General features: G+C 54.3%; 2 protein-coding genes across 5 annotated transcripts; one reads left to right on the plus strand and one right to left on the minus strand.

Moving 5' to 3' along the window:
* Positions 1–5,511: 5,511 nt before the first annotated feature.
* On the minus strand, positions 5,512–10,259 carry TSPO2 (translocator protein 2). Of its 2 annotated transcripts, none has more exons than XM_059699673.1 (4): positions 9,748–10,259; positions 6,988–7,180; positions 6,480–6,621; positions 5,512–6,282 (listed from the first exon to the last, which is right to left on the minus strand). In XM_059699673.1, exons 1-4 carry the CDS (start codon positions 9,830–9,832, stop codon positions 6,082–6,084), a joined length of 621 nt encoding a protein of 206 aa, XP_059555656.1. In that variant the 5' UTR covers positions 9,833–10,259; the 3' UTR covers positions 5,512–6,081. The 2 variants fall into 2 exon arrangements, with proteins under 2 accessions (XP_059555656.1, XP_059555657.1); XM_059699674.1 differs by lacking the exon at positions 9,748–10,259 and adding an exon at positions 8,429–8,771.
* Positions 10,260–10,981: 722 nt separating this feature from the next.
* UNC5CL (unc-5 family C-terminal like) lies at positions 10,982–23,070 on the plus strand. 3 transcript variants are annotated; one of them, XM_059701777.1, is made up of 11 exons: positions 10,985–11,150; positions 13,663–13,889; positions 14,006–14,066; positions 14,964–15,383; positions 16,058–16,358; positions 17,371–17,633; positions 18,261–18,362; positions 18,639–18,706; positions 19,495–19,595; positions 19,746–19,859; positions 21,225–23,070. In XM_059701777.1, the coding sequence occupies exons 4-11, from the start codon at positions 15,002–15,004 to the stop codon at positions 21,436–21,438; spliced, it is 1,545 nt and encodes a 514-aa protein (XP_059557760.1). In that variant the 5' UTR covers positions 10,985–11,150; positions 13,663–13,889; positions 14,006–14,066; positions 14,964–15,001; the 3' UTR covers positions 21,439–23,070. The 3 variants fall into 3 exon arrangements, with proteins under 3 accessions (XP_059557762.1, XP_059557761.1, XP_059557760.1); XM_059701779.1 differs by lacking the exon at positions 18,261–18,362 and having other exon boundaries at positions 10,982–11,150; XM_059701778.1 differs by lacking the exon at positions 14,006–14,066 and having other exon boundaries at positions 10,984–11,150.
* The last annotated feature ends 435 nt before the right edge of the window (positions 23,071–23,505 follow it).

Consider the following 23,505-nt stretch of genomic DNA (forward strand, 5'->3'; position numbering starts at 1 on the left):
AGCTCTGTGCTTCCATACACACGCTCTTAACCCCTTTATTCATTCCTACTGCTGCCAGGACTTGGGGGGTCAGGCTCTGAGGGAGGAGGGCACAAAGGAGACTGGGCTCTGGAAGCACTTGGTATATGTGTGTAGGGGGATAGGCATAGAGACAGGCAGCTGATAAGTGGGGATGGAACTAAAAGGGGACTCTCCCCATCTGCCCCTGTGGGCCCCGGCCCCTCTCCAGGCGGCAGAGGCTAGAAGGAGCTGGGTTAGGCCCAGAGGAAGCCACAGCCTGCCTCTCCAGGTCCCATTTCCCATGGTCGGTTCAGGAAACATTCGGAGGAGCAAGGAGGTGGCTGAGGAGGAGGGAACAGGGCCAGGCTCGGCCACTCCTTGGGTCTCGGCTGGATGCCGAGCTGCCCTCATGAGGAAGGGAGTAGAGAGGCCAGGAGGCGGCGGGTGGAAAATAGCAGCCTCACCAGGGGAAGGTTTAAATTCTCACTCGGTGCAACTAGACACCGGAGCAGGTTGATGGAGTGGGTGCTTTATGTGCTGGAACAGCTGGGACCCCAACAGCGCGTTGCCCCAGAGACCCAGCTCGAGAGTGCCAGCCCCTCGGTCACTACTGAGACGAGGTACACAAACAACGGGCTGGACACCCCCTGCCGGACGGGAGCCTGCCCCTCTAGCAACCGCTCTGTTGACATAAACATGGGGGTGTCCAGAGCTTTGGCTGGGTAGGCGGCGGGGGCCAAGGGTCTACCCCGAGTCTGCGGTTGGGATCACAGGGGAGGCCAGGATGTTCATTGTCCTGCAATGCAGGACACAATGCTTGGCTTGCCATGCAGGACACATTGCTCTGAGCCAAATGGTGACACCCAGGATTTTAGTCCTGGTCACCTCGGCCCTCCATTCCAGGGGCCGCTCCCTTCCCGGTGTCTTTGAAGAAAGGAATCTGATAAGAATCATACACATTATGGTGACTAATGCTCTTTCCTCTTTGAAGGGGTGTTCGCAGGGTCAAAGAACCTGCTGGGAGAAAGTGAGAAACATAACAGCCTTTGAGAGGAGAATGTCTGCCCTTAGCCATGTGTTGGAGTTGGTGCGGGTGGAGGGGAGAGGGCTTTTCTGTGCTCCCCTGAGCAGATCAGTTCTGTGGGTGCTGGGGACCTCGGACATAAAGACGCTGGAGGGACAAATGAAGCCGAGTAGACGCCACTGGTGCTCCTGGTGCGACAGAGGGCTTCTCCGGCCTGCAGGCTGGAAGAGGGGCCCACGTGTGTGAAGGGTCCCTGAGAGCAGGAAGGGGAAGGGGCCTCTGGGGACTCCTGAAGACGAAGGAGGGAGCCCAGATGCGAGGGGTCCCGTCCAAAGCCAGGCTGTGTTTGGAAGGGTACCTTGTGAGCCACTATGGAGGGTCAGCAAAATATCCTCAGAACCAAAGTGTCCTGTGCTTGCTGTCTGGAGCTACAAGAAAGGGGAACTCTGGGAAGACTGATCCGGGGCTTGGGGTGCAGGGGAACCCTAGGAGATAGAATGGCTGGTCACCACCACAAAGGAAGACAGACTTGGGAGCCCTGGCCTGGGCCTGACAGCACAGACTGGGGCCTCACCTTCTACCACGGCATCCCCTCTACCTGCCCGCTGGCAGAAGGGGCCAGGGATGCACAGAGAAAACACTTCCTGCCCCCTGCCTACCCTCAGCTCCCCAACCTTTGTCCGTGCACATAACCCTACAGGCTGCCCTCCTCACCTCGCCGCTGGGCATCTCCATTCTGCAGACACTGGCAAAGGGAGGAAGAATGAAGGGCTCCGGGGAGGAAAGGAGGAACTAGAATATAGTAGAAGGGGACAGACTGCCCCTATTTTACCTGGTGCCACTCCCCTACCTTCCAGACATTGGGTGGGACAGTGGCATGTGGGAGAAGAGCTCTCCCCGACCCTCTTCAGATGCCATGTGCCCACTTAGAGGCAAGTGGAAAAACACTGCCCAAGGACAGACGCACCCACATGATTTGGGTGGTGGAATCCTGGGACACATCTGGCAAGGACAGAAGGCAGCGCTGACCCCGTTTAGGCACAGCTCTAGGTAACAAGAGAGGAGGGCTGAGGGCACTGTGTTCCAGGCCAGGTTCAGGATGGGAGGTGGGTAGACAAGAGGCCCAGGCGGGCTGGGAGACTGGGGAATAGAGGCTCCCACCCAGGAACCCAGGAGCTGGTGCAGACAGCATTTTAAGGATGACTTTGGGGTCAGAGGATGAGAGTTTGGGGTGGGATCCTGCCTTTCCAGCTTTTTCTGCACATAGCCAGGAAGCCCTTTAGTTTGGCTCATGCCATGTCAGATAGTCAGGCCACTCCAGGGCTTGGGACATTGCCCAAATCAAGCTTCCTTCTAGGGCCAAGTTCCTGAAACTAGAGGCCTCCAGCATGAGCTCACCCTGGAGAGGTCAAAGTCACTCGATAGGCATGGTGCATCTTCCTGAGGGTCCGTTTAACTTCTAGACGTGGTTGGTACCATGAATAAACTGGGTGGCACATATTTGTAATGCTTATATGAGATGATGATGATAATAATAATGATAAATACTTGTCTAAGCCAGCCGTGGGCAAACTATAGCCCGTTTGAAATGAATAAAACTATTGAAAAAAAAGACCGTACCCTTTTATGTAATGATGTTTACTTTGAATTTATATTAGTTCACACAAACACTCCATCCATGCTTTTGTTCTGGCCCTCCGGTCCAGTTTAAGAACCCATTGTGGCCCTCGAGTCAAAAAGTTTGCCAACCCCTGGTCTAAGCTCACACAGTGATAGTGGAGGCAGGATAAGAGCCCACTCAGTGTAGCTCCCAAACCATCCTCGGTCAATCTTTATAGATTACCCTTATAAATTTAAAACAGTCACATGTATAAAGGGAGTTATAATTTCAACTACAACAGCTTTAAAAATGTGATTGAGGTGAAGACACAGTCCACACGAACGTGTAAGGTGAGGGGCCAGGGATTTTGTGTGTCTGGCACTGGTCAGGCCAGTTCACAGACCTGAGGGGCAGGCATTTTCTCTCCTGGCTCGGGGGAAGTTTGGGAATTCTGTTGGGTCTTGAAGCAGGGTGGGTCTCCAATGGTCTCGTGACTCAGAACTGTGTGCTTTTTGATGGGTGGCCTCTGAGGTTCCCCTCCTAGAACAGCTAACCTTTATTAAGCACTTCCTCTGTGCCAGACATCTTTCTACTCATTATCTCATTTATTTTCCCCAACAATTTAGGAGGTTTCCACTTTACTGGTACAGACGAGGAGAATAAAGCACAGGCAGTGAAGGTGCACCGGTGACCAGTTAATAAATGACAGAGTCAGTATCCAAGCCCTGGTCTGTTGGTCTCCGGGGTCAGAACTACAAACCATCCGTTGGCCCTCATCCCCCCAGATGATCTGAGTCTGTGGGTCTGGAGTCCAGGCCTTGAACAAGTGCCCCAGGAGGTCCCTGGCCACTTTGAGAAGCAAGGCCCTGTGGCAGCTGTTCTGAACCCGGCTGCACATTAGGACCACCTGAGAAGTTTTAGAAACTATTAGTGCCCAGCCCTTCCCCAAAGAGAGGCTATTTGGTCCAGAGTGGGGTGCAGGTTGATGGGGTGCGGGTCAGCATTTTCTTTTAATGGGACAATGTCTTCATTTAATCAATCAATCAATCAATCAATCAATCAAATAGTCAATCAACAAAGATGTTTGACCACCGGCTCTGTTGTGCCCTGTGTGGCCCTGGGGCTGAAGATACAAAGATGGGGTGGGGGTGGGAACACTGTGTGTGCCCCCCAGGAGTGCAGGTGCCCAACCTGCCCGCTGGGCAGAGCATGTCCAAAGTGTGGAGGTGGGAGGGTGCAGACTCTTTCTCTCCTGTTCTCCCTTGGTGAGCTCCAGAAAGAGCCAGACTCCCCAGATGATGATGTCCTCTGGCTTCTCCCGCTGGGGAGCCTTGGCCCCCACCTGAGAAGATGTAGTTACCCAGGTGACAGAGCACAGGTTGTCAAAGAGAACAGAGCTCCGAGAGACCCTCCATGTCTGGAGCTCTCAAATTGTAGCAAGCGGCTGACCAAAGTGCTGGGCGCTCGTTCAATGTGAAGACACTCGAAGCCCAGCCCAAAAGTTCTGATTCCTAGGTCTCGGGTGGGGTCTAAGAAATACGTGTTTTTAATAAGCTCCCAGATGGCCCTGATGCACACTCTCAGGGTCTTGCACTCCCCAGGAAGGTTCAACAACACTGGTGCCCAGGCCCATCCCTAGAGAGCCCGGGCAATGTTCCTAAAAGCTCCTGGGCAAGGTGTCTGCCCCCCCCCGCCCCCCGGGCCTTGTTTAGGATTCAGGCAGGTAGCCACAGCGGCAGTCGTGTCCTGCTACCATTAGGGCTTTGAAACAAGAGGAGATGAAACAAGAGGCAGGAAAGAGGAAAATAAAAATGCCAATGAGAAGGTGTAGAAAGAGAGAAGCAAGAGAGAAGGCTGGACAAGAAGCTCCTATTGAATTCACTCGTCACCCCGGAGCCTTACATCACTCTCTTTTTGTTTTGTTTTTTAACATTTATTTCTTATTATAATAGTTATTAACTGATGTAAAAAACTAACAATATGAGTATATGAAAACAAAAAATGATCTATAATATTACTTATATTAATCACAAAAGGCCTTAGTATGGCATATATAATCTATACTAATAAAAGGGTAATATGCTAATTAGACCAGACATCTTCCAGACAGAGCCATGGTGGTGGTGGTGGAGGCTGAGGCAGAGGCAGTTAAGGGCAATCAGGCTGGCATGGGAGAGCAGTTAGGGGTGATCAGGCTAGCAAGCAGAGGCCATTAGGGGTGATCAGGCAGGCAGGCAGGTGAGCGGTTAGGAGCCAGCAGTCCCAGATTGTGAGAGGGATGTCCTGGATTGGAGAGGGTGCAGTCTGGGCTGAGGAACACCCCCCCCCATGCACAAATTTCATGCACTGGGCCTCTAGTATATAATATAATATATCTTATAACTCTATTATATATTAAACAAAAGGCCCGGTGCACGGATTCATGCACTGGTGGGGTCCCTCAGCCTGGCCTGCAGGGATCGGGCCAAAACCGAAACTGGCTCTCCGACATCCCCCAAGGGGTCCTGGATTGCAAGAGGGTGCAGGCCAGGCCGAGGGATCCCACTGGTGCATGATTGGGGCTGGAGAGAAACCCCAGGAGGGCACCAGGGCGTGTCTGGCCCATCTTGCCCAGTCCCGATTGGCCGGACCCCAGCAGCAAGCTAACCTACTAATTGGAGTGTCTGCCCCCTGGTGGTCAGTGCATGTCATAATGACTGGTCGAACGGTCCAACGAATGGTTGGACACTTAGCATATTAGACTTTTATTATATAGGATATGGTCATTAATATAATGAACATAATTAATATAATATCCTAATTAAAATAAGTTATTAAGCAAAATTATCATTATGATATATAATATAACATGTGATTAATATAATATTTAATAAAATATATAAACTTGACATGTAAAATTATTATACTTTTTTACTTTTCTGTTTTGCTTTTATTCGACTTTTCAGAAAGATTTTGTTTTTCAGGTAATTAAAAGCCAAAGTCTACATTTTGGGGTCAGATTTGGGAGGGCATGGGAGTGGAGTAGAGATGGCATGTCACCCTCCTCATACATACGTTCATACATTCCTTCACATGTGCACTCTTACATACAGGCACACACTTCTATTCCACTCTGTGGCCCTGGACATCATCCACTCAAACATGCCCTTCATATCACATCCCCAAAGTTAGTCTCAGGGTTTTATTAATTGATATTACTAAATTAATACTTATTAATATAGGATTTATTATCTTTTATTAAGTGTAAAATACGTTTCTTTCCTCTTTCCCATTTCTCTGAATTCTAATGAAAACCGGCACCAGGGGAGTGAGGACAGTGGCCGCATTGGGGTGAATCACCTTTAGGGACTCGTCAATGCCTGGCCACCTCCCACTCCCCCAGACCCCCCAGCCTGCCTGCAGTCTCTTCCACCCCTCCCTGGCCTTCCCCCCCTTCCCTTCCCTGTGCCCCGGTGCCTCAGTCGCTCTTCTCCCCCTCGGGCTGAGGCTGGTGCTCTGGACAAAGACTGTCCCTCCACAGGCGGTAGGTGATGGAAGCGGAGACAGTGAGCCAGGCCAGGTAGGGCAGCAGGAGCAGGGCGGCCAGCTTGTTGATGGGGTGCCAGATCAGCGCCGTGGTCACCACCAGCCCGTAGAGCAGCAGCAGGTGCAGCAGGGCCTGGCAGGGGGCAGGGTGGTCAGGCAGGCTGGCCTGAGACCCGGGGCCCCGGCCTTTCTGCAGCACCCTGGACCCCCTGAGCCGAGTTCCCGGGCTTTGTGCACTCCACTGGAGCTCACAGTCTGCCCACCTGACCTGCCTGCCCCTGACTGACCTGCTCCTGCCTTACTCCCACTGCTGAGCTCTGTGCACCTTACCAGACCAGGGGTGTGGGCTGCGAAAAAGAGAGTCAGGACGGTCCAGCTGATGGCGAGCTGCACAGCATAGAGGCCGAGAGGCAGGGCCAGGTGCCGCCCGAAGCCCCCTCCCAGGTCCTTCCACACCAGGTAGGAGGCATAGCTGTGAAGAGATGGCGGCAGGAACGCTCACAGGGAGGATGTTCCATGGCAAATGGAGGAAGCCCTCTGCCGTAAGGGCTCCTGGTTACAAAGAGAGACCCCTTGTGGGCTGAAATGAGGGTGGGTATGTCTAGGCATCCTTTGATGGCTGGGAGGAGACGGTGCGGGCAGTGGGCATGGTGAGGTGGCTGAGGCTGGGGAGGCTTGGAGAGGACTGGCTGGAATCCTAGGCAGGCATAGAGGGACCACATAGAGGCAGGCTGGGCGCCATCCCTTTGGAGGCCAGTGTGCAGCAGCAGTTCAGGGGCAGGGGCTTGCTCCCACCCCAGTGGGTACCAAGCCCGGGGCAAGAGAAACGGGTGCTCACCCGATGACAGAGTAGATGGCGGTCCACACAAGCAGCAAGATTTTGTGGGGTGGGCACCAGGGCAGCTTCCTCGGGTTGTCACACCAACCAGACATCCTATGAGGGGCGAGGAGCCAGACCAGGATGGGCCCCAGGAGGGGCAGGGCCACAAAGATGGCCCCCTGAGGCCACATTCTCCTCCAGGAGGCAAAATCTAGGGGGCAGGAGCGGGTGCAGAGAACATGCTAACGGTGAGCCTTCCCCTTAGTCCTTTCCCTGTGTCCCTCGTCTGCTTCCTCCTCCGTCTGACACCGTCCCCTGGCCTGAGCACCACCCCCGCCCCCATAGGAGGTGTAGGCCTGGAGACTATGGCCCCTGCTTGGACACCTCCCATCCTTCTCCTGTGGGCCCTCACTGCCCAGCCCCTCTTCTGGTTTCCATGGACTTGCTTTTCCCACCCCTCTCCTCTGGCACTCGGAGGATACTGTCCGGTATTGATCACGGCTTCTGAGTTAAAGGCTCCTCTCCTGCAACACGGATCTGAATCCTGGAGCTCAGGCCCACGCGTGACTATCTTTTGTACCTCCCACGGCTGGCAGCACCTGGCCAGGCCCTCGACGGGGACAGTGTCTTAGACTGAACTCAACAAGCTGACAGAACCGACCCGAAAGGACCACGTTTGGGAGGCGGGAGCCTGAGATCCCTGAGGGTCTTTCTTAGTCAACAATGGGCCAGCCCATCTGCCGGGCTTATCTTCCTGGGCCAGACAGGCACATGCAGGGCCCGCCCAGCCTGAGCTCCCGCCTGAATGCAACTCAGCGGAGTGACGCTGGGGGATCTTCTCTCTGAAGCCTCAGGTCTCCCCTCCCGCTCAGGGGCTGGGGGAGGGTCTCCCTACATCTATCCTCTTCCAGAGGTTCGGTGCCACAAACACACACGCCCCGATTTCTGTGGCCTGACCTCGCAAGGAAACAGCCCCCTGATCGCTTATTTGCTGCATGCTCATTTGCATGTTGCTGTGAGGCCATTCCCACATGGGACGGTGAACAGACCCTCCCCCAACCAAGGCCCCACCCTATCATTCTTCTCATTTGCACCTGATATGTCAGCCACCCCCTCCCCCCCCATGATCGACAGGATTGAAAGGGAAAAAACAGTGGTTATTCTCAGTGTTCTGGGGTGACTGACTGCCTACTCCACACTCTCCTGTCAAGGGCCCTGACCACGTCCTGGGGGTTCCGGGGACAGGACTGACCAGCCTGCCTGCCTGTACATCCTTTGATTTATCTGTTTTTGCTCCCCACTGTCTATTTGTTCATCTTCTGTCTTCCTGTCTTTCTATCTCTGTGTTTTCTATTGTTCTATCCAGCGTTGGAGGCCCCCCCTCCCACCCCCACCCTCTTTTCTCCTGCTCTCCACCATTCCCAGTGCATCCCCATTCTCAAGCCTGTGTTCCCCTTACCTCAGGCAACACCTCCCAGGCTGGGTACCCGACGATGTGTGAAAGGCGGAGGCGGGTGGGGGAGGGAAAAGGGCAGAACAGGGCTCCCAGTGGCCCGCCTTTCTCCAATGATAAGGGTGGTGGTTTTGGCTGGGGAGCCCAGGTTGTTGCCTGCATGGCCCTGAAGGGCTCTCTCTGACCGGGGTCCCCTGGTCTGCTGGTTGTGGCCTCTGGAGGGGCCCCTTGATGGGTGATTGAAGCTTTGGCTCTGTGAGAGCCCCATCTCCTGAGACAGATCAGTCCCAGCTGCATCCCGTGAAGCAGCTCTGTGTCCACAGGGGTGGAAGGGACCCTCAGATGTCTCTAGAACAGCTGTGGGCAAACTACGGCCCGCGGGCTGGATCTGGCCCATTTGAAATGAATAAAACTATTGAAATAAAAGACCGTACCCTTTTATGTAATGATGTTTACTTTGAATTTATATTAGTTCACACAAACACTCCATCTATGCTCCGGCCCTCCGGTCCAGTTTAAGAACCCATTGTGGCCCTCGAGTCAAAAAGTTTGCCCACCCCTGCTCTAGAACCTTCCTGTAACTGAGATGGATCCCAAGTGCCATTTTGGAAATGAATTCATGATACATGGACACAGCCCCTGGTTGTAGCCTGCTGGTCGGCAGGGCCTTTCCTGGCTTGGGCGTCAAGCTTAGCAGGTCTTTCACAAGCCCCTAGAGCAGCAATTCTCAACCTTCCTCATGCCGAGACCCTTTAATACAGCTCCTCATGTTGTGGTGACCCCCAATTTCATCGTTACAAATTGAACAAAATTAAAGCATAGTGATGAATCACAAAAACAATATGTAATTATCTATGTGTTTTCCTATGGTCTTAGGTGACCCCTGTGAAAGGGTCGTTCGACCCCCAAAGGGGTCATGACCCACAGGTTGAGAACCGCTGCCCTAGAGCTTTATGACTCCGAGGAGACAGCCTTCCATGCGACTCAGACAGAACTTTTCCCAGGAAAGACTGACATCTCCCCTTTCATCCCCATCAGCGTTCTGATCACTCACTATCCCTTGCTTGAGCTTTAGGTGTGAGGTCCCCTTCCAGGTTGGCTGCTTTCCACCTTCCTTTGCCCACCTCTCAACTTTGGGGACCCTGGGAGCTGTTTATCCCACACTCTCACCTCCGACCGCCGCCCCCGCCTGCCTGCCCCCCCTCCACTCCCCCGCCCGCCGCCTGCCCCAGAAGGCAGCAGCGGGGTGGGGTTGCAGTCAGAAGCTAGAGAATCATTAACTGAGATGAAAGTGGCAGTTACGTATTTTTTAGGGGAGACAATACCTGGGGGGCTGGGGGTTCGCAGTGGTCCCTCAATTGCGGGAGGCCAGGCCATGGCGATAACAGTTACCACGCACTGAGCACCCATTTTGTGTCGAGCTCTTTAGACTTATTAGCTCAACAATGACAATGATCATCCCTCACAAGATAGGCATGGTCTGCATTTGACAGACAAGGGGCTCGGCTCAGAGAGGTTGAGATCCTGGCCTACGATGACCTAGCTGGCAGGTGGGTCACCGGGCTCCAGTGTTGGCGGTCTGGATCCAAAATGCATCTTTTCTCTTAGCCGGTCCACTCTTTCACTCAGCAAGTCTCTGTGGAACACTTGCTCTGGGTCAGGCTGTGCCAGGAGCTGAGGACACAGCAGCAAACAGCTTTAAAAATCCCTTTTCACAGGGAGCTTTCATTCCAGCGGCACCACCTCTCCTAGACGGACTTTCTCAGGAAGGACTCGGGTGGCAAACGGCCTGAAGTTCCGCTCTCCCTGTGTCCCTGCCAGCCGGAGTGTGGGCGGGGTATGGGTCCACCCCAATGCCACCAGCAAATTGCGATTCATTAACCCTCTCTGTGCCTCTCTCTCTCCCTGTCATCCCACTGGCAGCACCTGGGAGCTCCTTAGAGATGCAGAATCTCACACCCCCATCCCCAACCTATGGGACCAGAACCTGAATTTTAACAAGATCCCTAGGTGGGCCTGGCTGGTGTGACTCAGTGGTTGAGCATCGACCCTTGAACCAAGATGTTGTCGGCTCGATTCCTGGTCAGGGCCCATGGCCGGGTTGCAGGCTTGATCCCCACCTCACTAAGGGGCGTGCAGGAGGCAGCCCGCTGATGTTTCTCTCTCATCAATGTTTCTATCTCTCTATCCCTCTCCCTTTCTCTCTCTCTCTCAAAAAAAAAAAATCAATAAACATATTTTTTTAAAAAGGTCCCTAAGTGGTTCATGTGCACATTATAGTTTGAGGGGCTCTGGTTAAGGTTCCCTCCTCTAACTTTCTGCCATTTTAGTAGCCTCTGGCTGGGGCAGGGCACTCACCAGCAGAGGGCACTGTAGGGAGGGCGTTCTCCTGCACCAGGGGTTGTGCCTGTACCCAGGTTATCTCCTCTCTGTCCCCTCCCATCCAGACCTAACTGGCAAGTCCCCTGACTTCTCGGATCCTCGGCTACTCCCTGACCTTGGCTGGACTTTGCCAACAGACAGGGACGGGCTCCCCCCCCCCCCCCCCAAAGGAGGGGGCTGGGAGGCGGGTCTCTGCCGGGAAGCATGGGCCACTCCTGCCTGGTTCCCCGCCCACCACACTGTCTGCTGGCGTGGTGACAGGGCCTGGCTGACCGCTCTTTTTCTCAGAGAAGAAACTACTGTTCCCAGGTACGCTGGCAGCCTCTGGGAGCACCTGCCTGCTAAGGTGAGCACCCCCCTGGGGCAGCTGGGGTTGGGTGGGCATTTGGTGGGGCCCCTGAGGGCTCACGGAAAGAGTCAGGCCGATTCAGCCAAGCCTGCAGATTTGAGACCTTCTGCTGGAGGAGGCGAGGATGGAGGGGCGTGGGAGACGGCCACTGCCCAGTGGGTGTGAGGACCACGGGGCTGACGCTATGCACGGTGGACAGGTGTGCTCCGCTGATGAATGCTGCCCAGGACTGAGGTTTGGACCCATCCATGTTGGAACTTTTTATGTCCTTCAGTTGCCGAGATCTATCAGGGTTGAGTGGGTGTGGTAAGAACCAGTGCCTGCGGGAGGGGCTGAGAGTTTCCTCAGCTTTGCAGCAGGGGCCTGGATCTTTGCGCGGGAGGAGTGACTCCCTAGGGACAGGCCATGGTAGCATTCCAGGACCTTCGTCGTGGGGAGCTGGGTCTGGGGCGAGATACCGGAGGCGAGGGTAGTAAGGAGTCAGGCGTGGGACTGGGAAGCTCTGGTCTCCATTGAGCGGATTGCTATGCTGTCCGTTCAGGACCCTCCTGGGGAAGGGAGAGGGCCGAGGCCTGGAGACAGCTGTCAGCCTGGGAGACGGGGGCTGAGCTGGGAGGAGTTCACCGGCTCCAGGCCGGGCAGTGAATGGGATCCAGGTGGGCAGCCCAGGAGGCTTCCGGCTGCTCCAGGTGGGGAGGCCGGGCAAGGGGCTCTGCTGGGCCACAGTGGGGTGGAGAGGACTTGGACTCTGGTCTTTGGAGGCCCCAGGAAGGCGGTTGCTATAAAACAGCAGAGCCTCGCCCTTCTTCCACTCTGGCTGGCCCAGCCCCGGCCACTGGTACCTCGATGGGCAGGGCTGGGGGTGCGGAACCGAGGGTGTGCCTTTAGCTCCTTCTGCCAGTTGTACTTTATTTTCATTTCTTTCTCTTCCAACGTCATCTCTGCTAGAAATGGAAAAGAGGCCTGGGAACCACAAGAGGCAGGAAGAGAAAGGGAGTGTTTCTAGAAGTCTTGTCATCCCTGCTCATCCTCCCTCTGCCTCCAGTTGTGGCTCAATAATCCCCCCTCATCCTCGCTGTGGGGAGAGAAGTTGGCTTCCTTATCTGTGAAATGGAAATAAAAATAACAGTAACTCAAAAGGCTGCAGACGAGAGAGGCCACGTAGAGCGCTTTAACGCCGTGTGCAGAGCAAAGCCCTTATAATTGCAGTTATAAGTCCAGTTACCTCTAATGTGGAGGATCCCAAAGGCATGGGTGGGACGTCACGGGAAGCTTGCTGCCCAGCCCCATTCCCACAGGCCTGGGTATTGCCAGCTCACCCGCTCCACCTGTGTGCCCTGCGAGAGGCCTGCAGCACTGTCCGCACAGCTGGGGCCTCAGAGGGAACAGTGCCCCACCCTCCCTCCCTGTCTACAGTCCCAAGGAGGACACAGGGAGACAGACCCATCCAGTCCTCAGTCCTCAGGATAGAGGAGCTTCCGCCCCAGACTGGGAGGGGCTAGGAAGGGGGCTTAGGCTCTATGGGCGCCGTGGAAGGAAGGAAGCAGGTGGGCAGTGAAGGAGCAGAGGCTGGGGCGAGGCCTCAGCTCCCCGTGGCTGGTTTGAGTGGAGGGAGTGGGGAGAAATGGAGGCCAGACCCTAGGGAATCCACTGTGGAGTGAATGAGTCCTATTCCCCCAGAAGGTACCTGAGAGCCAAATACGAAGCCATCTTTGGCAAGACAACTTCTCTCAGTGCCTGGTACACAGCTGGTCCTCAGAAACGTTCATCTGAGTGGGGAAAACAGTGGAGGGAGATTTTGGAGGCACAAGACTATGTAGGGCCGATGAGCTGGAGGAGGAGAGGGGTCCAGGTGGGAAGAAGAGGCAGGTGGGGAGCACAGGTGAGGAGCGAGAGACAACAGCATGAGCAAAAGCCAGAGGCGAGAATGAACGAGGTGTGAGGAGCTCAGTCTGGCTGGAATGGAGAGTGTTGGAAATCTAGGAGGAAGAGGGAAAGGAGGATGGGGAGGCACTGTTTCTGGGGAGCCTTGAAACGGCGGGCGTCTGTGCAGGAGGTGCTGGAAGGCAGTCCCAGTCCAAGGCCCTGCTGCTGGTGTAGCCGGGCAGCCGGGTGAGCCGGGGGTCAGTACAAGCTTCAGCCCCGCCTCATTCCAGTCTCCCTGGAGGCCCCACCTGTGTTTTTCTTTCTCTTTTTGTTTTCACTTTTAATTTTTGTTACTCCTGCGAGCTCCCTTCCGACCTTTCAGGTAGAAGGAGGGGCATAAATAAACAAGCGTGTTTGGATAGCGCTTTATCACCTACAACTGATTTCCACGTGAGCTCAGGCCAGCCTCTAGATCACTCTGAGAGATGATTTTCCCCCACTTGTAACGGCCTTTAAAAAGAACTGCAAAGTTAATAGGAAATCCATGCCTGGTGTGAAAAACTCAGAGGAGATTGGAAAAAGAGTTTTAAAAAATGGAAAGTCCTGGTTCATACCTTCCACCCCTCAATTTCTCCTCTTTCAGTGACGGCAAGGGAAAGGCTGGGGTGTACCCTCCCAGACCTGCACGTCCAAGACAAGAGTCACCAGCACATGCAGCTGGCGACTGAGCACTGGACCCAGAGCAAGTCCCGATATGATGTGCAGTGGGTGTAAGAAACGCAGACCGACTGGGAAGGAAGGATGTGAACTGTCGCCCTAATAATTTTACATCGATTACCTGTCAGCATGATACTATTTTGAATATAGTGAGTAAGATGGAATCTATTATTAAAATTAATTTCTCCTGTTTCTTTGCACTCTCTTACTGTGGCCACTAGAAAGTGTGAAATGATATATGTGGCTCACATTACATTTTTATTGCACAGCTCTGCTCCAGACCTTTCGCTACAATTCATACCCGGGCTTGGCAAAAGGCGGTGTGCAGCTGTGAGTACGCAAAAGAGTTCGTTCTTGTATTATTTATTTATTCGTTACTTGCATTATACAAACCTACTTTTGCCCACTCCTGTATACACACCCATAAATATGTATCTATACTTCTATATAGTTTTGTTATTTACATGAATGAAATCAGAGGATGTCTACTCCTGGTGAATTGCTTTTCTACATACAGATTTTTTTTTTTCTATATCAGCACGTATAGATCAAGGTAGGTACTCTGACAGGTGAGGAAACTGAGGCACGCTAAGCAATATGACAAGCGCACTCAGCCAGTGACCAGGGTGCATTTGAACTCACATGCTCTGAAGACCAGCTCTCTCTGCCTCAGGGGGGTTTAGTTTGAGGTTTAGGTCACAAGGAGCTGCTGTGGGCTCTTGAGTAAGAGAGATGGTGACGTTCTGTTACAGCAGCGGTTCTCAACCTTCCTCATGCCGCGACCCTTTAATACAGTTCCTCAGGTTGTGGTGATCCCCAACCATAAAATTTTTTTCGTTGCTACTTATAACTGTAATTTTGCTACTGTTATGAATCGTCATGTAAATATCTGATATGCAGGATGTATTTTCATTGTTACAAATTGAACATAATTAGAGCATAGTGATTAATCACAAAACAATATGTAATTATATATGTGTTTTCCGATGGTCTTAGGCGACCCCTGTGAAAGGGTCGTTTGACCACCAAAGGGGTTGCGACCCACAGGTTGAGAACCGCTGTGTTACAGGAACTGCCATGACAGGTGTGCGGGGTGTGTCGGAATATAGACAGTTTGCTCTATCATCGTAGGTGTTTGGACGCCAAGTCTTGGCCTCTACGACATTGAAAAGGGTTAGCTTGGCGCTGACTTCTTTAACCCCCTGCCCTTGGCCTTGGTTGTTACAGGGGTGCAGGGGAGCTGGCAGCATCCAGTGACCAGGCAGATGAGCTCCCATGAGAATTCCTTCCAACCTGCCCAGTTCCTGCTGCTGGTGGGCATTCCGGTGGCAAGTGCCCTCCTTCTGGTCCAGTGCCTGAGATGGCACTGTCCTCGCTGGCTGCGGGCCAGCTGGAAGCTGGACAGGCCAGAGGAGCTAGTGCCTGATCCCACTCCCCTACCCAAAGATGAGTCCCCACACCAGTACCCACCGGCCGTCCTGTCGGAGATGGCCGCCTTCTACCGGGAACTGCACACACCCACCCAGGGCCAGACCGTCACCCGTCAGCTGATGCACAAGCTGCTGGTGTTTTCGGCTCGAGAGGTGGATCACCGCGGCGGCTGCCTGATACTGCGGGACACGGGCATCTCGCTGCTCATCCCGCCAGGTAACAGCGCGAGCTCACTGTTCAGCGTGGAGCTGTTCAGACTGCGTGCGGCACAGGGTACTGCATCGAAGGGAGCAGTCAGACACCTTCCTACTTTTGAAAATTGTTTACATTTTAAAAAATACATTTTTATCAATATCAGAGAGGAAGAGAGGAGAGAGATAGAAACGTCAATGATGAGAGAGGATCATTGATTGGCTGCCTCCCGCACACCCCGCAACGGGGATCGAGCCCACAACCTGGACATGTGTCCTGACCAGGAACTGAACTATGCATAGGTTGATGCTCAACCACTGAGCCACGCTGAAAATTGTTCACATTTTGAGTATGACTTTATTGACCTCAAAGACAACTTCCCAGCAGGTGGGGTTAAGGTGCTTGCTCTAATGAACAGTCCTCCAATAAAGAGAAGGGAAAGTGGAGGAAGACCACTTCTTGCACATTCACTCAGGCCCTGTATGGGCCAGCGGCGGCCCTGCATGGAAGGCGGGTGACTGGCCCAGGATTACACCACACGTCAGCTCACAGTTGTCTTGTCTCCATCTGTATTGCCTTCCATGTGGGCACCTGGACTCCCATCCCACCTCCCCTCCCAGGCTGGCCTGGCCTCCCCTGGGGCAGGGTGTGCCTGCTTGTCCATTTGTCCAGCCCATCCCAGCTCTCCGTCTCCCCAGGTGCTGTGGCTGTGGGCCGCCAGGAGCGGGTGTCACTGATCCTGGTGTGGGACCTGTCGGATGGCCCATCATTGTCCCAAGCCCAGGCGCTGGTGAGCCCCGTGGTGGCGTGTGGACCCCATGGGGCCTCCTTCCTGAAGCCATGCACCCTCACCTTCAAGCACTGCGCGCAGATGCCCAGCCACGCCCGCACCTACAGCAGCAACACCAACCTGCTCGATGATAAAGACTGGAAGCCCCTGGGGAAGTCGGGGGTCCACACCTCCCTGGACGAGTGTCGCATCCAGCTCTCCCACTTCAGGTGGGCACCAGCCCCTCGGCCTCTCTTTTCTGCCCACCCATCTTCATCTCTGCCCCTTTATCTGTCCCAGGTGGCCTGCAAATCCCTTATTTCCCCCTGTCCCTTCTCAGTCCCTCTGTCATGTGTAGGACAGCTCGTGTCACTCCAACGCTGTCCAGGACTGCACCCCCCCCCCCCCCCATGGTCTCTCTGCCTGTTTAGGAGGCCTGACTTCAACCCAGCCCTCTTTCTGGAGGGGCCCTGTCCCATCGCTACCTTTGTCTCTCTAAGATTGTCTATACCCTGTGCCCCTGTTCAGGGCTGTCCCCCAACTGCCTAGGGCACGTTTGTCCCTTCTGATGCCCTAAGACACCATCCCATCTCTTGTCTGTCCTTAGTTCTGTCTTTCTTTCCTTCTTTTGGTTAATCCTCACCCGAGGTTTTCTATTGATTTTTTTGAGAGAGTGGAAGGGAGGGGGAGAGACACAGAGAGAGAGAGACATCTATGTGAGAGAGATACCTCTATTGGTTGCCTCCTGAATGTGCTCTGACCAGGGCCAGGGATCTAGGCTGCAACTGAGGCACATGCCTTTGATGGGAATCGAACCCAGGATCCTTCAGTCAGCAGGCTAATGCTCTAACCACTGAGCAACCGGCTAGGGCAGCTCTGTCTTTCTAGGATCTTAGGCCCTTCTTCCTCTCCTTCTCCTTGCGACCCATTAACCAGAGTGGGACCAGCCATCTGTGGGCCCTTCTAAAGCCTGGTGGCCCTGAGCCCGCCGTCCCACTGTCCCATGCCGAGATGTTTGCGGGCTCTTCTCTACACTCTGATGGTCACTGCACGTGACTCACTTTTCGTCCCCCTACCAACTCCGCCTGCCCACGTCCTCCCTATGCACACCCTGGCCTGCTCTCTCGGCTCCATGGAGGCCCCCGTGGAGGCCTCTGGCACAGCAGGAGCTGGGTGGCCAGTGTGCTGGCATCCCAGTGTCCCCTACACCAGTCCCTGCCACCGTCTCCCTCTATTCCGCAGCCTCTACACATGTGTGCTGGAGGCACCCTCGGGCCAGGAAGCTCGCAAGTGGCTGCAGCTGGCTGTGTTCTGCTCGCCGCTGGCACCGGGGCAGAGCCACCTGCAGCTGCGCGTCTACTTCCTCAACAACACGCCCTGCGCCCTGCAGTGGGCCCTGACCAATGAGCAGCCCCATGGCGGGCGCCTGCGCGGGCCCTGCCAGCTCTTCGACTTCACCGGGGCCCGAGGGGACCAGTGCCTAAAGCTCAAGTACATCTCTGAGGGTGAGCGAGGTCTGCACAGGGCAGGAGGGAGCCCCACTCGAGCCAGGGGTCTGGGCCTCCCCTGGGGTAGAAATGTGGGAGCCTCAGGTTCCTTTCAGAGACTCGTGGGCAGGCTCCAGGGGGGCCCTCGGGCTTCTGCTGCTGCCTCAAGGAGTCCCCAGGCTCTGCCCACTTCCTTTATCTGTGACTCACTCAGCCCTGGTCCCTCCGTGGGAGGACAGGGTGAGGCAAGGTGGGAGGAGGGGAGGAGAGGCGAGGCTTTTATTGTTCCACCTGGATGGAGCTGGTGTGGAGGGAGATCCCAGTCTTCTCTGCTTGGGCCTCTTTCCCGTGTGGCCTGGGCTCTGGGAATTGCCCCTGGGACCTAGGGCATGTGCACGGGCACACATGCGTGGCTGCTTCGGGGGGTAGTGGATGAAAGGGTGGGGGTTACAAGAGTGGAGGGATCTGTGAGCTGTGTGTGGTGGTAGAAGGAAGACCACTCACAGGGTCCCCTGCCCAGGCTCTGGGACTCCCATTCACTTGACTTTGCTGCTCCTGGTCCCTCACCACTGCACCCCGCACAGCGCCTGCCACCCCGTGGAAGGCTCTGCTCTCTGAGCCCTCCGCTCTCGGTCCCCTCCCCAGGTTGGGAGAACGTGGATGACAGCACTTCCCAGGTGGTTCCCCATCTCCACATCTGGCACGGGAAGTGCCCCTTCCGCTCCTTCTGCTTCCGGAGGAAAGCAGGTAGTCAGGCACCGGGTCCACTTCCTGTCCTCCCCTCCCCTCCCCTCTCCTCCCCTCCCCTCCCCTCCCCTCCCCTCCCCCTCCCCACTGGTCACCCTGGAGCTCAGCCGCCATGCTCCAGGCCTGCTCAAGGTGAGGAGCCACGCTGATCTTTGCAGAGAGAAAGATGGATGGTCTTGCCCTGCTTCTTCAGATTTCCAAAGTCCCTTCAAATCTCCTGCTCTCTCATGCCGGGCCTTTTCCTCTCTCACCTGCCCTGTCCTCTCCCTTTTGTAGCCAATGAGAACGAGGACTGCTCGGCACTAACCAATGAGATCATCGTCACCATGCACACCTTCCAGGATGTGAGTGGGAGCTGAGGGCAGCGGGAGGGCAGGGCCTGGGAGGAGTGCTGGGCAAAGTGGGAGAGGGGTCTGGTGCCCAGTACGTATGGCCCTGATCAAGCAGGTAAGATGGCACTGGGCCTCCAAGTTGCCCTTCGTCCCTGACTCTCTCTTATCTGTTCATGGATGAATCCAGTAGGAGAGTAAAAGAACCCAACCTTCTCTCAACCCAGGGGCACTTGGGCATCAAAGAGAAGTGGTTTCTTTCTAGGCTGATGGTCTCCATCTGAGAGATGCTGCTGAGCATCTCCAGTGTGGAGAGTGGCCAGGAGGGGGTCGTCAGTGGGTTGGATGGGAGCGACATATCCCACTCTCTCAAGGGAAGACGGGAAGAAATCAGGGTTGAGAGTCTTGGGGGAACCATGGTGGCTTCTTGGCGGAGAGCAGGCAGATACCCCTCAGGGGTATGAGTGGGGAAGGAACCCAGGAAAGGAGAGGTGGAGGGAAGGGGACATGTATGGCTGAGTTCAGCGTCTCTATTTCTGGATGAACCTGCCCGGGACTTCTGGTGTCTAAGGATGCACCCTGCTTGGTCTTCAAGTCCCAGGTCCCAAAGAGCTCAGCAGGCAAACTTAAGGCTGAAGGTTCTGGGGTCAGGGAAGCAACGGATGGGGGCCCTGGGTGCGGGGGAGCGGCATCTCCTGGTAACATGGCTCCGAGTGTCAGGCTGGAGGACGACATGAGAAATGGAGGAGGGTTCCCCAGCTTCTTGGTCCCTAAGTGTATTTCTGGCCCCTCTGCTGGCACAGGGCTTGGAGACCAAGTACATGGAAATCCTCAGGTTTCAGGCATCGGAGGAGGAGTCCTGGGCAGCGCCACCCCCTGTCTCCCAGCCGCCCCCATGCAATAGGTGAGGTGGGGCTGCTTGGGTTGTTGCCTGGGGGATGTTCGGGATTCACCCCAGCGCCTCTAGGCGAGTACGGCATGTGGGGTGTGTAGAACCAGACTGGGTCTCTGGTCCTCCCCTCTGAGAATACCCTTTCCCCCCGCCCGGCCTCAGGCTGCCCCCTGAGCTCTTTGAGCAGCTGCAGATGTTGTTGGAGCCGAACAGCATCACAGGCAACGACTGGCGGAGACTGGCCTCCCACCTGGGGCTCTGTGGCATGAAGATCCGGTAAGAGGGGCAAGATCTGCCCATGGGAGAGGGGCGTTTCAGACCACAGAGAAGGGAGAGAATGGCTACTCCCACCCTATCGCCATAAAAGGGGCAGCTCTTTCTACTTGTCACGGTATTGTCAGTAACCAGAATGATGCTTAGCTCCAAGTAGGTCCCCAATAAATACTAAAAAATGAATCAACTAGCATGTAAGTTACATATCGAGTGCTTGACATACTGTGCCCCGAGGGATAGAAGGGCAGACTACAAGAGAACGCGTGTAAAGCATGTACTGAGCGCCTGGCACGTGTTAATGGGTGTTGGCAATGATGGAGGCAATGCTGGCATGGTCCCTGTCCAGAGACCAGTGGGAGAACAAGTCTGAGCTAAGCCCCAGGACCCAGACTCTGAGAGCAGTGCTCAGGGAAGACTTCATTCACCCAGGAGATGGGACTGGAGCTGGGCCCAGCTGAAGACAGGGTGGATTTTTAAATCACCCAGTTATTAAACATCTATCCAGGACCTACTGTGTCCTGGAAAACTACGCTTAGCTTTGAGACACAAGATGGTCCCAGCCCCCAGGAGCTCGCAGTCAAATAAGGGATACAAAGAGCTTAACAAAATAAAGGCAAGTATTCCTTGTGCCTTACTGCATGGATCCTACATCGCAGAGCAGGTTGAAACAGAGAGAGGCACCGAATAGCTAAAGCAAGAATCATAACGACTTGCAAAAGTTATGATCAGGAGTCTGAACTGTGGGGTGCAGAATGGTCTCCTTGCCCACAGCTTCAGGGAGGTGGGAAGGGGGGCCCGCCATTCTGTTTGGGGGGAGCAGCAAGGGGTGGGGGTGGGCTGTGTGCACAGTGGTAAATGGATAGCCTGAAGAAGGAAGGCTCAGGATGGGAGCAGGAAGGAAAGTTCCAGAAAAAACAACAACCCCAAACAAACCACAAAATAAAACAGGGTGAGGCCAAGTGGTGGATGAGCCAGAAAGTCAGGGGTGTGGGCTCGGTTAATAGGCAGAAGAGACTCTGGAAGGTTTCTGAGCAGGAACCACTGTTTCCCAAGTGGTGGGCAGGATGCTGTGGCCTGGAGAGAGGAAGGAAGAGGGGAGAAGTGGGGAAGGGGAGGGGGTGCAGAGAGGACAATAGTCCCCTTCGAGGTCCTCTCATCCAAGCCTGGGTGTCAGAAGAGGAAACAGGCTTCAAGAGGAGTGACTTTTGAGCCCGGCAAGCTCAGATTTCAAAGTCTTGGGCCCTCCCTCCCCCACCTTGAGTCTCCTGGAAGGTAGGCAGGAGCCTGATGAGCAGCAGAGCTGGGGGAGGGTGTGGCTCTCACCGAGAGCCCCTCCCTCCTCTGCCCTCCCCCCACGTCTGTGGCCAGGTTCCTGTCCTGCCAGCGCAGCCCTGCTGCGGCCATCCTGGAGCTGTTTGAGGAGCAGAACGGCAGCCTGCAGGAGCTGCACTACCTCATGACCCTCATGGAGCGGCTGGACTGCGCCTCCGTCATCCAGAACTACCTGGGCAGCCCAGCCCAGGCCCGCGTGGGCACCTGGGAGAACCAGGACCTGGAGATGGAGCTGGACGTGAAGCTCTGAGTGCCTCCTGGGGCAGGGCAGGGTGGACACGGCCCGCAGTGCGGTTTGCCTGGACACCCTGGGAGAACATACGTTCCTGGCTGTGCCCACCGACCTCATCAGAACCCTCAGACCATGTCTCAGGCCACTGTGAGGCCGGACTGCCCTTGCCAGCCTCCCAGGGCCTGGACCACCTTGAGACTGGCTTTGTTCTGCCTGCAGATCCCCTCCTGGGCGGCAGGGGGCACAGGAGCCCAGGAGATGGACCCGCATGGGAGGCCTCTGAGAAGCTATTTCATAGACCAGCAGACTGTTAGGTTGCAGCCTGACACCCCTTGGGGACTGGTCAGTCCACAGTATTCACTGAGCACTTGGTGGTACCCAGCATTGGACTGGGCATCTTGCGGAATCCTGGAATATATGGGGGAATTTGGAGTCTTGACAAGCACACAGCTCTCGTGTGGAAGTCAAGATGTACTCATATGAGCTGAGGGCAAACTCTAAAACAACGGGTAAGGGTAGGCAAATGTAGGTCTATAGTTGTGAGTACGGGAAACAGAGTTTATTCATGTATTATTATTTATTAATTATAGTATTATTTTCCATATGAACAACTGTAAACCGACTTTTACCCACCCTGCATCTCCTACAGTTGTGGATGTGAGTGTGGTGTGAACTGTATGCTTCAGGAGTTGAGGAAAGAGGGAGCTGAGTATGGCCTGGTGCAGGGAGGATGTTGGAGAGAGACTTGAATATGCAGAGTGGTTCAGAGAGGCTTAGGTAGGGGTAGGGGTCGAGGGTGACTGGAGAGGAGGAGCCAGGAGTGAGTGTGGCGTGCTGAGGCATTAAGCAGCCTGGCCTCACATATGGGAGGTGAGGGTCCATAGAGGTTCAAGGCCAGATCTACAGGTGGGCAGTGCTACCTGGCTGTCTACCTGTCTTCTTCGCCTTCCTTTGTCTCCTTATACATACCTTATCTCTCTCCCTCTGCCATTATGTCTGTTATAAAACATCAAAGCTGAAAAAAAACTTCAAGATTATCATTCTTGCCCAACCTTTTTATCTCTTTATTTCAAACTGTGTGAGCATTAAATGACTTCATTTTGCGGTCACTATCCATCCCTGAATCTGGCTCTCTGTTACTCTGTGTATTAACATCTTTTTGTCGCTACTTCACTGCTGTGCCTGCCTTTGTACGTTTCTTTCTCTGAAACCCTCAGTCATTCCCCTCAGGCAAGTGTCTCTAAACCAGTGTTATATATCAAAGGCTATTGAAAGACACTGGGCTATGCTAGGAATGGATGGGTGGGGATTTTACCTCATGAATCAAGATCCGGTTTAGGGTCAGGAAATAGAGGACAAGGATTAAAGAACACCCCACCAGTCAAACAAATGTTTATTCAGAACCTACTATGTGTTAAGCCCTATATAAGAAGAGATTAAGAGCTGGGTTCCAAAAAGAGAACAAAGGGTTTGACTCTGGCAATTCTTTTGTTTGCAAACAGGTGTTAATTTTTTTAAGGGCAGGCGAACAATCTCTCTGGCAACACTGAACAATTTGCTTCTGTATTTAATTAAAAAACATTAAGCCTTTTTCTATGACGAACACTGTTGTATAATAAAATATGAAAATTGCCTTTCTTTGTTACTAACTGTATTTTGCTCAGATTGATCCATTTGGTTGTGGGAATGCATGGTTTTATTTGGTAAAATTATACCAACGGGGGCCGGTTGGAGGAAGCATTTTGTAGTCGGTGCTTGTAGTATGAAAGTTGTCTGGGTCCAGCATGGTAGGTCAGGCTCTTTTCTTTTTTGTTAGAAGCAAGTGGGGCCCTTCCACCATCTCCCTCTTCCCTTACCCCACCCATCCTCTCCCACCCTCCTCATTAGGCCTCCCACCCCTCCGGAGCCACTACTCCAGGTCGGTGCCTCGGCCTCCTTCCCTGGTACCTGGCTCAGGATCCCTCTGATAAGAACATCTTTCTCCTCTGAAATCCCCACACAGTTCCCCCCTTTCCCCCCATCATCTCTTCCTTTATTTTGTGTTCCTCCCTACCCTGGAACAAATCATTTTAAGAGTTTCAAGCC

Source organism: Myotis daubentonii, chromosome 6, assembly GCF_963259705.1.
Source record: "Myotis daubentonii chromosome 6, mMyoDau2.1, whole genome shotgun sequence".
In the NCBI taxonomy this organism is placed as follows: Eukaryota; Metazoa; Chordata; class Mammalia; order Chiroptera; family Vespertilionidae; genus Myotis; species Myotis daubentonii.